This window comes from Lactuca sativa, chromosome 4 (genome assembly GCF_002870075.4).
Source record: "Lactuca sativa cultivar Salinas chromosome 4, Lsat_Salinas_v11, whole genome shotgun sequence".
In the NCBI taxonomy this organism is placed as follows: Eukaryota; Viridiplantae; Streptophyta; class Magnoliopsida; order Asterales; family Asteraceae; genus Lactuca; species Lactuca sativa.
The window spans coordinates 332,966,492-332,978,688 of record NC_056626.2 but is presented as its reverse complement, the minus strand read 5'-3'; the positions used below and the strand labels follow the sequence as shown (position 1 = coordinate 332,978,688).

Genomic DNA, 12,197 nt, shown 5'->3' with positions numbered 1-12,197 from the left:
GGGGATGTTGTTTGGAGCTTAATTCTTGTTCATTTCTAGCCTTGATTCATATTGGTATGAACCTCCTTATCATTTCTTACAACTTGATTCATAACCTTACTCTAGTTTTATGATTTCATCTTCACTTCTTCTCCTTCTTATTTGATTTGTAATTGTATGTTATACATCATCTCAAGGTCCTATCTTCACCCCATATATGGTGGATGATGGATCTTGGGGATTACATGTGGCAAAAGATCATGGAAACCCTAAAAGTGAGAATGGTGATTTTATGTGCTTTATGTTCATTTTCATGTTGATTGTTATTACAATCTTGTGGCAAAATGAAATCCTAATGATACCTAACCCTTTTTAGTTCCACCATTATCATGGGGACTAAATTGGGATGATGAACACATCTTAAAATGTGTTTCAAAGGGAGAAGGATGGATAAGCCAAAAAGGAATCACGGGTGGCTACGATTCTGTTTTCCATCAGATCTGTAGTCATTTTGTAAAACTCATATCTTGAGCTCTAGAACTCAAACGGACCCCAAACCCGTTCCAAAAGTTCACAAATTGAGTTGGATAACTTTCTTAACAAGGCCAACCTCACTAATAAGGACTTTATCTATGGGAAAGAATGGCATCTTTGCTGTTAGGTTTGATCCGGGTCTGTTCTGATATGTCATTTTGTTTTCATCATTTCTAAGGATTGGAAAAGGATCCAGAGTGACTCCAAGTTTCTATATGTTCCTTATATTATTCATTTAAGATCTGGAGAAGATGGGGTGTTATTTCCAATTATAAATTGGTTAAAATGGATCCACACTCCAGATCAGTGGGCAGTCACCAGCTTTTGCTAGTGCTGTGATTGTCCACAATGTGAATTTTATATCTGGAGTTTGGGATATGCTTTTCATTCAATTCCAACTCTGAGAGTTTCATTTATATGTCCTTTACTTCTATTAATTTTGGTTTGGACGAATTCTACTCACAAGTTAGGTATAATTGGCCAACATAACTTGACTGTATTGTTGGAGACAGAAGTGATACACCATTTTGTAAAATTCATATTTAATTCATTTTTTGGAGTTAGAATGAGTTCTTTATAGTTATGGAATCCTAAGCAATCATAGTTTCCTTTAAAATTTAGTTAAAGCTATGTTTCTGTTTTAGATTTTGGAGTAAATCCGTTTTAAACAGCAGGTCTGTTTTAGAGACCTTGCTGTGATTACTCTTTTCTCAACTCATAGCTTCATTACTCCTCCTTTCTAACCTTTAGTCCTTCTTAGGTGAGGTTTTGAAGTTTTCTCAAGCTTGGTAGCATTATTTTATTCTTAGCTATCCTTACTACTCACTCAAGGTGAGTTCTCTCACACCGTTGTATTGATGATTGTGTTTGTTAGTTAGCTCGTGTGTGATTATTTGAATTCATTATAAAAGCATGCTATATAACTATTGTTTTAATTCGTACATGTGCACTGTATGTAACTAATCATGGATATGGGGACACCACCATACGGATTTACCGGTGCAGTGGGTAGGTAAGATCACCAACGTAATACTCATCGTGAGGTGCGGTGATTAGGGCCAAATGATACGGGATCTTCCCGGTGCGGTTCAAACCTACAAGTCCTTCTTGTATTATAGGCATTGATTCGTTCTTTGCCCTTATCATATAATTCTAATTGGAAAATGGATTAGGGTTAGTATCTATGAATGTTAGTACAATGTCTGTGTTTGAATTCACTAAGCTTTGTGCTTATGGTTTCCCTTATAACTTTTCAGGTGTTAAGATTAAAGAGGCTAAGGCTTGACATGGAGCACCGGGACATCGCTACTAGTTATTTATGTTGGGACCTTATTATTATTATTACTTCCGCACTTATTTTATATGATTATTAAGTTGATGGATTATTTTATGACTATTTCTGTTGTTTTAATTTAATTTAAGATGGGTTTTAAAAGTTTAAAATTTTTGCAAAAATTTGGGTGTCACAAGTTGGTATCAGAGCCACAGTTTGAGGGAACTAGGCATTCTTGTGGAGGTTCTAGACTCAAATTTGAGGCTCTATAAGATTTTATTTTCTTTTTAAAATATTTTTCAAAACTTCTGAACACTAGTAGTGGAAGATGTCGCAGTGTGCCAGTCAGCCAGCCAAGTAAGCCTTATTTCTTATGTTAAATGTTTATGTTAAATTGTTGACTATGAATTGGATTCTACTAGCCTTAAAATACTAGATTACACACTTAGTTAGTGTTAACATGTGAGAGAGTTGTAAAATTAACGGCTAGAGCGAACTAGAAATTTTGAAACTAGACGTGAATGTGAAATTGGAACTTGTGTGGAAGGTAGTAGAAGGGCCCCTACTGTTTGAAACATCGGTGCCGGTTTCGAGTCGGGGCAAGGTTGAAATTTTTTTGGCAAGCTGAGTGTTTTGTCTTCCTAGAAATATCTAGGCTGAATTGTTTCTAAGATTTTCCTTTTTCTGTGGATACCAATGGCTCCGCCTGCTCGACTTAATCAGCTCCAAATGGAGCAAGTTAGGGATATTGTCGCTGAAGAATTCAATAACGGTTTCAACGAACTAATACCGGGTGTGACCAACGACATAATCAACCAATTCGGTGATCTTCTGGATGAGCACCTCGCGGCTATTCCCGGGGAAGCGTTACTAGCTCTGCCTGTTCAGGATTCGGCATACTACTTCGAGAAGTGCAACAAGTGTAGCCCTCCTCTTTGGAATGGTGAATCCGACCCAGTTGCTGCTAAGCCCTGGGTTGTCAGATGTTGAGGGCGCCTTCATAAGTGTTGGGTGTCCGGACCAGTACAAAGCAGTGATCGCCATGAATCAGCTGTGAAAAAAGGGAAAGACATGGTGGAACACCATCACCGCTCTATTGAATGAAGAATAAGTGAGGGCCATGTCTTGGGCCCAATTTGTGGAGAGGTTCGAGGCACAATATGTGCCTAAGGTGGAGCAGCAGCGGATGTAGCAAGAGTTCATGGCCTTACAGCAGACTATCGAGTCCGTTAGTGACCTGAACGCCGAGTTCTTGGAGATGCTATCTGTTTGCCCCTCGTTTGCTGGGAACGAGGCCTGGTTAGTCACTCAGTACACGGCCATCCTACGTACCAAGATTCGTGAATTCGTTAGCATGCAGGAGTTCTTGACTTTATCTGCGATCATGAATGTAGCGAGGAGGAGGGAAATCAAGTTGCCGACCCAGTCCAAGAGGAAGGCCAATGACACCTCTTCCAAGACATCCAGAGATGCCCAGAAAAAGAAAAATCAGGGTAGTAAGTCAAGGTATGAGTATAGGACGTCTTCAGGGTGAGAAAAATCTATTGATATGCTACAACTGTAAAAAGCCAGGGCATCATTGGAAGAATTGTAGGGATCCCCCTGCGAGTGCAGTACCTCATATTACTTCTATAGTTCCCGTTTGCTATCACTGCAACGAGACGGGACATAAGAAGCCTGAATGCCCGAAGTTAAAGACTGGTAAAAGAGACGGGGGTACAAATCCTGCAATTGCATCGTCCTCTAAGGGAACCACTATGGTGACACGAGATCGTGCTCACCAGATGACTAGAGGAGCCGGTGATTACAACGACAGTGGCAGGCACTTATTTGCTAGATTCCAAGCCCGATGTTGTTATGTTTGATAGCGGCGCTACCCACTCTTTTGTATCTCACACGTTTATTAATCGTTTGGGGCGTAGTATCGGAAAATTGGCTCACCCAATGGTTATCGATGTTGCCGACAACCTCACTATTTATGTCACTGATGTTTATCAGGGTTACACTCTCAAGTTTTCTGGAGTTGAATTTCCCATTGATCTTAACCCTATTGCAACGCGAGAGCTCTGCGTTATCGTTGGCATGGATTGGCTTGATGCGTTTGATGCGGAAATCCACTATCGTAAGAAGCAATTTCGTGTTCGAAACCCTAGAGGTGGAGAACTTATTATTCAGGGGGACAATCCCCACCTGGCTATGGCTTCTTGCTCTTCTGCTATAGCACTAGACGACGTTCCTATCGTTTCCGACTTCAACGATGTTTTTCCGAAGGAACTCCCTGGCTTGCCACCTATTCGGCAAGTGGAGTTTCGCATTGATTTGGTGCCAGGTGCGACTCCGGTAGCGAAATCTCCTTACCGCTTGGCACTACCTGAAATGAAAGAGCTCCAAGATCAACTTCAAGAACTAAGTGATAAAGGGTTTATACGGCCAAGCTGCTCGCCTTGGGATGCTCCTATTCTCTTTGTGAAGAAGAAAGATGGATCCCAGCAAATGTGTATTGATTATAGGGAGCTAAACAAGCGCACGATAAAGAATAGGTACCCGTTGCCACGTATTGAGGATCTTTTCGATCAGCTTCAGGGAGCATCTTGGTTTTCCAAGATTGATTTACGTTCTGGTTACCATCAGATGCGGGTTCGTGAAGAAGACATTGAGAAAACAGCATTCCGTACTCGATATGGGCACTTTGAATTCATAGTGATGCCTTTTGGGCTCACCAATGCACCCGCAACGTTTATGGATCTCATGAACCGGGTGTGTAGCCTGATGCTAGACCATTCGGTCATAGTGTTCATAGATGATATCTTAGTCTATTCTAAGAGCAAAGAGGAGCATCAGCAACACCTTCGGGAGATTCTAGAAACTCTGGCAAGAGAAAGGCTTTATGCTAAATTCTCAAAATGTGAATTTTGGTTGGAAGAAGTTTAGTTCTTGGGGCATGTGGTAAACAAACACGGTATTAAGGTCGATGAAGCCAAGGTTAATGTGGTTAAACAATGGAAGATTCCAAAAACACCTTTTGAAATTCGCAATTTCTTTGGTTTAGCCGGTTATTACCGGAGGTTCATTGAAAATTTCTCTAAAATCGCCTTACCACTCACCCGATTGACCAAGAAATCAACGAATTTCATTTGGGGCCCGGAGCAGAAGCTGGCATTTGATGAGTTAAGGAAACGATTGTGTGATGCTACGATTTTGGCCTTACCTGATGGGGTTGAGGATATGGTGGTTTACAGTGATGCATCGCTTCATGGTCTTGGTGCCGTGTTAATGCAACGAGATAGGGTGATAGCCTATGCCTCCCGACAGCTGAAACCCCACGAACGAAACTACCCCACTCATGATTTGGAGCTAGGGGCTATTGTTTTCGCTCTTAAGATTTAGAGACACTATCTCTATGGAGTGATGTTTATCATATACACTGACCATAAGAGTCTGAAATATTTGTTCGAGCAGCGGGATTTGAACATGAGGCAGATCCGATGGTTGGATGTTGTAAAAGATTATGATTGTGAAATTCACTACCACCCCGGTAAAGCTAATGTGGTAGCTGATGCTCTCAGTCGTAAACAATCTGCCGAACCGATTCGAGCTAAGTGTCTCTGGATCACGATGGTATCGTCTTTGTTAGATCTAATCCGAGACGCTCAAAAGACGGCAATACTGGAGGAAAACATCAGGCGTGAGAAGATTGGGAAAGAGTTGACAAGGATGGAACGAGACGGGCGGGGTTTGCTGACTCGCTACGGTAGGGTTTGGGTTCCATATACCGGTGGAAATCGGAAAACCCTAATGGATGAGTCTCATTAGTTAAAATTTTCTATCCATCCTGGTGCTACTAAAATGTATCGGGACCTTCATGAGGCTTAGTGGTGGCATGGAATGAAGAATGATGTGGCTCAATTTGTGGAAGAATGTATGACCTGTCGGAAGGTCAAGGAGGAACACCAAAAACCGCATGGGAAGTTGCAACCATTGGAGATTCCTGAATGGAAATGGGATCATCTAACGATGGACTTCATTACAAAAATTCCTAAACTGCCCGAGGATCCGATACGATATCGGTGATTGTTGATCGTTTGACTAAGAGTGCTCACTTTCTGGCTATAAAGGAGAGCTCATCGGCGGAGAAATTAGCCGAGATCTTTGTTAAGGAGATTGTCTCATTACATGGGGTGCCCGTTTCTATCGTCTCCGATCGAGACACCCGATTTACCTCTCGGTTCTGGAGGAAGTTTCAAGAGGAATTGGGCACACGATTAAATTTTAGTACCACCTTCCATCCGCAGACAGACGGGCAGAGTGAACGGACGATTCAGACCTTGGAGGACATGCTTAGGGCATGTGCGATTGATTTTGGGGGTAGTTGGGATGACCATCTACATCTAGCTGAGTTTTCTTATAACAATAGCTATCACTCGAGCATTTAAATGCCTCCATATGAAGCCTTGCACGGGAGGAAGTGCAGGACGCCCGTTTTTTGGGGCGAGGTTGGGCAGAGGGTACTTGGGAGTACCGATATCGTGCTACGGACTACGGAGAAAATCCAAGTGATTCGGGATCATTTGGTCACAGCGAGCAGTCGTCAGAAAAGTTATGCCGACAAAAGACGCTCCAATCTTGAGTTCCAGGTGAGAGATTGTGTGTTGCTTAAAGTCCCCCCTGGAAAGGTGTGATTCGATTTCAGAAGCGGGGAAAGCTCGGACCCTGATTCATTGGACCCTACAAGGTCATAGCCCGTGTGGGGAAAGTGGCTTACCGTTTAGAGCTTCCTAACGAGTTAGTCTAATTCATAATACGTTCCACGTGTCTCAGTTACGAAAATGCGTTGTTGATGAGACCGCTGTGATACCACTGGAGGACATACAGATTGACGAGCGTCTCAATTATGTTGAGAAACCAATCGCTATTTTCGAACGAAAGACGAAAGCTCTCCGCAACAAGACTATAAACCTGGTTAAGGTGCAGTGGCAACATAGGAAGGGTTCAGAATGGACTTGGGAACCGGAATGCGAGATGCGGGCTCATTATCCGGATCTGTTTCTAGGTGTTGACTTCGAGAACGAAGTCCGTTCTTAGTGGGGGAGAGTTGTAACGCGCCGGTTTTTCTCGGTATGTTTGGTTATTTATTTTTAATTATCCTTGTAACCTTGGGTTAATTTATTTGACCAATGTCTGATTTCTTATGTTATTGGACTCTTTTGATCATCTTGTAAACTCCTTTTATTGATGTCCATGGACTATGGGCCTATTTGCAAAGTCCATCTAGTAAATAGTACTTAATGTGTTAATTGAGTCATTTGGAACACACACAAGAAAACTACTCTAAACCCTCCCTCTCTCTCTCTCTCTCTAAAATCGTCCTCTATCTCTTTGGGATCAAGAGCAGCCAAGGGGATGTTGTTTGGAGCTTAATTCTTGTTCATTTCCAGCCTTGATTCATATTGGTATGAACCTCCTTATCATTTCTTACAACTTGATTCATAACCTTGTTCTAGTTTTATGATTTCATCTTCACTTCTTCTCCTTCTTATTTGATTTGTAATTTTATGTTATACATTATCTCAAGGTCCTATCTTCACCCCATATATAGTGGATGATGGATCAAGGGGATTACATGTGGCAAAAGATCATGGAAACCCTAAAAGTGAGAATGGTGATTTTATGTGCTTTATGTTCATTTTCATGTTGATTGTTATTACAATCTTGTGGAAAAATGAAATCCTAATGATACCTAACCCTTTTTAGTACCACCATTATCATGGGAACTAAATTGGGATGATGAACACATCTTAAAATGTGTTTCAAAGGGAGAAGGATGGATAAGCCAAAAAGGAATCACAGGTGGCTACGATTCTGTTTTCCATCAGATTTGTAGTCATTTTGTAAAACTCATATCTTGAGCTGTAGAACTCAAACGGAACCCAAACTAGCCCCAAAAGTTCACAAGTTGATTTGGCTAACTTTCTTAAGAAGGCCAACCTCACTGATAAGGAATTTATCTATGGGAAAGAATGGCATCTTTTCTATTAGGTCTGATCCGAGTCTGTTCTGATATGTCATTTTGTTTTCATCATTTCTAAGGCATGGAAAAGGATCCAGAGTGATTCCAAGTTTCTATATGTTCCTCATATTATGAGTTTAAGATCTGGAGAAGATGGGGTGTTATTTCCAATTATAAATTGGTTAGAATGGATCCACACTCCAGATCAGTGGGCAGTCACCAGCTTTTGCTAGTGCTGTATTTGTCCACAATGTGAATTTTATATCTGGAGTTTGGGAGATGATTTTCATTCAATTCCAACTCTGAGACTTTCATTTATATGTCCTTTACTTCTATTAATTTTTGTTTGGACGAATTCTACTCACAAGTTAGGTAGAATTGGCCAACATAACTTGACTGTATTGTTGGAGACAGACGTGATACACCATTTTGTAAAATTCATATTTAATTCATATTTTGGAGTTAGAATGAGTTCTTTATGGTTCTCGAATCCTAAGCAATCATAGTTCCCTATAAAATTTAGTTAAATCTATGTTTCTGTTTTAGATTTTGGAGTAAATCCGTTTTAAACAACAGGTCTGTTTTAGAGACCTTGCTGTGATTACTCTTTTCTCAACTCATAGCTTCATTACTCCTCCTTTCTAACCTTTAGTCCTTCTTAGGTGAGGTTTTGAAGTTTTCTCAAGCTTGGTAGCATTATTTTATTCTTAGCTATCCTTACTACTCACTCAAGGTGAGTTCTCTCACACCGTTGTATTGATGATTGTGTTTGTTAGTTAGCTCGTGTGTGATTATTTGAATTCATTATAAAAGCATGCTATATAACTATTGTTTTAATTCGTACATGTGCACTGTATGTAACTAATCATGGATATGGGGACACCACCATACGGATTTACCGATGCGGTGGGTAGGTAAGATCACCAACGTAATACTCATCGTGAGGTGCGGTGATTAGGGCCAAATGATACGGGATCTTCCCGGTGCGGTTCAAACCTACAAGTCCTTCTTGTATTATAGGCATTGATTCGTTCTTTGCCCTTATCATATAATTCTAATTGGAAAATGGATTAGGGTTAGTATCTATGAATGTTAGTACAATGTCTGTGTTTGAATTCACTAAGCTTTGTGCTTATGGTTTCCCTTATAACTTTTCAGGTGTTAAGATTAAAGAGGCTAAGGCTTGACATGGAGCACCGGGACATCGCTACTAGTTATTTTTGTTGGGACCTTATTATTATTATTACTTCCGCACTTATTTTATATGATTATTAAGTTGATGGATTATTTTATGACTATTTCTGTTGTTTTAATTTAATTGAAGATGGGTTTTAAAAGTTCAAATTTTTTGCAAAAATTTGGGTGTCACACGGTTGCTACTGCGGCAGTAACAACTACCGAGAACATAACAGGATCAAATTGAGGAGGAGGTGGTGGCGGAGGATTGTTGTTCTTTGAACTGGGTCTCTTTCTTGGAGGCATATTGATCTAAAATGATCAGGAAATAGAGGATGATAAGTCCTCTGAATTGAATCAAGAGATATGAAACAAGAGATATCTCATTATGATAGATAAAGTGTTCTACTATGCGATAATATAGGAAAGCTAACAAGGCAAGAAAACTATTACTAAAGGAATGAATAAGTAGCAACACTTGATTTGGGATTTCTATAATGAAGTTGGCTCTAGAAAATACTCCCATAGTATTATATGTTTCGCTACGACAATGACTCATTGTTTGGATATTTGGTAAGTTTTAGGCCTGCTGAACACCACAGTCACTCACAAGCACATGTTGGCCGTCTCTCGAATGAATATAGTTGATCAGGCTATATTGACCCTAGACTCGACTAAATAACTGCCCAGGTTTAACCATAGTGCCCAACACCCAATTACTTATGTTTTGTTCTACTCGTAGTTACGGATTCCTACGGTTAGGTATTCTTGTATACTTTTGAAAAATACTTACATTTTGAAGTATACTTTTAGTTCAGAGCACTTTGGCAACTTAGTGTTTATATTTATATACCATGTAAGGTTCGGTATACTTAGTTCACTATAAACAAGGGCTCTGATACCAATCTGTCACTCCCTGAAACCGAAGGCGGAAACATTCCGGGGTGGAGGTGACGTCATGTAAAGTATCATAACCAATGTACATAGCAAGCATAGTAAACACAACCATTACATTAGATAGAAATATTTACATTTGTTTGAAAACAAAGTGATACAAGTTTTTATACATATAGATCATATAAACAATTGAACAGACGAGACTTCTATACGCTTCGTCTTCTCCAAAAGATTGCGGGATACTTGTCTAACGAGAACCTGAGAATACAAGCATTTTTAAAATATCAGCATAAAGCTGGTGAGTTCATAAGCGGTTTGTTTCTGTAAAAGAACAAGTTTCCTTTGGTTTTCTAAAAAAGTTGTTATCCAAGAAAATCCCAAATTTTCTTTTAAGAAAAGTTTTGTTGTCCATTTGTTACACAGTTTGTTTAAGAACAGTTATGTTATCTCAGGAAAAACCCTTATTTTCCTTAAAAGTTGGTGGTTGGTTATCGATTCGGAATGTGGTGTACAAGTATCTACCATACTTGTAGCGTTAATGAAGTATTCTGAAAGCCTGGTTATCCTTGAAAACTGCGATAGTTTTAACACGTATATAAAACTATTAGGTAGGTAGTAAACTAATTCCTAATGTTATTAATTTACTAACTTCTTTATTACTTAAAAGTAAATCTACATTATCTAAGTTTGCGAGTTCCATAACTATGCGATAAACTAGATATGGCAAAAGGAAGGCCAATATCATTTTATGACTTTTGTCACTCGTAGACCTGTCGGTCCCACTATAGCTAGCAGCAAGGTGGGGGGTAGTCAGCCCCGTATAGATCTATACACTCAAGTCACGTTCTCCTTCTAAGAGATTTTGGTTACAGGGGCGGTCCTCCACTAACGTATGTATCTCTGTGGAGTGTTTCAGAGGACATGTCAAAAGTTCTAGTTACATGCAGAAAATCGCGTATGTATGTGGAGTATTTTAGAGGACGTATCAGAAGTTCTAAGATTAATGATTTTAACAGTAATAATGTGGAAAATCATTTTGAGATACAAAATATAACATTTTATAATGAGTTTCGCAATTAGTTTGAAAACTAACTCTACAAGTCAAACGGTTGGTTAATACGGTTTTCAATCTTAAAAGCATACGGAATATGAAACATTTCAAATGAAATAATAAGTTTGTGTACAAGATTTCCTTGTACTTTTGCTTGTATTCCCCCCTGAAAACATTGAAAAACACGGAAAAAGGTGTAGGGGTATGAACTCACCGGTTAAGGAATGAGCCGATTAAGATGCTATGTGTCAGTTTAAGGCTTGAACACGCCCAAGAATCCTATGTAACATGAGGAGATACATAATTGTATCTAATTAGACTTTGATTTACTAATTAAGTAAAATAAAACATTTCGAGACGCGACAACACTTTATCTCAAGTGTTTGGAATGGTCCGGGTTGCATCTAAGGGTGTGTAGGGTCTAGATATGGAGTTTTCTCTTCAAGAGTAAACTCTTTGAGGAGTTTTCGGCCCAATGACCATATTCCCATGAGTTTACGGCCGTTAACTCATGGGTGGTGTGTTCTTGGATGTTTAAAGGTCTTATAACACTCGGGAAAATAGGCTAAGTTCAATTCTAGGGTATAGGAAGTGATTAAGTCCTCAATGGACCATTTATGGGAGTTTACGGCTATAAACATAGAGTTTACGGCCGTAAGCTCTTACTTGTGCCTTCCTTTTGTGTTTTCATGGTTCTAGGTTGATCACATGTGATTCTAGCTTAGTATACAATCCATGGAAGGAAGTTAGGGCGCCATTTGACCACTTTATATGAGTTTACGGCCAGGGAACCATTCCTTAGGGGGGTTTACGACCGTAATTTCCTAAGGAAATAGTTTCCTTCAAGTTTAAGGTCCCTAATGCAATGGTGATGGGTTCCAGACATTATTCCAAGCCATATGAGGTATTTAAGGAGCATTTTAACACCTTAAATGGTGTTTACGACCCTTGAAGGAGGGTTTACCGTCCAAGCATGATCTTAGGCCGTAAACTCATGTTTACTCCCCAAATATCAAGTTCTTGGTGTTCTAAGCTCGTACATGCAAGTCCTTAAGTCTTTGCTAAACACTAGAAGGGATTTGGAAGGGTTTTGGGGATTCAAAACCCCTTTATGGGAGTTTATGGTTTTGGGAGATATTCCCAAACCGTAAACACAAGTTTTTGATGCATTTGGATGATTTAAACACGAATTTTCATGTTAAACAAGCTTAATAACAAGCTAGGATAGATTTCTTACCAATTTGGAGCTTGAAAGGGGCGTTTTTAGATCAAACTCGAGT

The 12,197-nt window shown here is 39.7% G+C and overlaps 1 protein-coding gene across 1 annotated transcript; it reads left to right on the top strand.

Moving 5' to 3' along the window:
• Positions 1–3,255: 3,255 nt before the first annotated feature.
• On the top strand, positions 3,256–4,860 carry LOC111917879 (uncharacterized). Its single transcript, XM_052771212.1, has 3 exons — positions 3,256–3,608; positions 3,709–4,083; positions 4,836–4,860. Exons 1-3 carry the CDS (start codon positions 3,256–3,258, stop codon positions 4,858–4,860), a joined length of 753 nt encoding a protein of 250 aa, XP_052627172.1.
• The last annotated feature ends 7,337 nt before the right edge of the window (positions 4,861–12,197 follow it).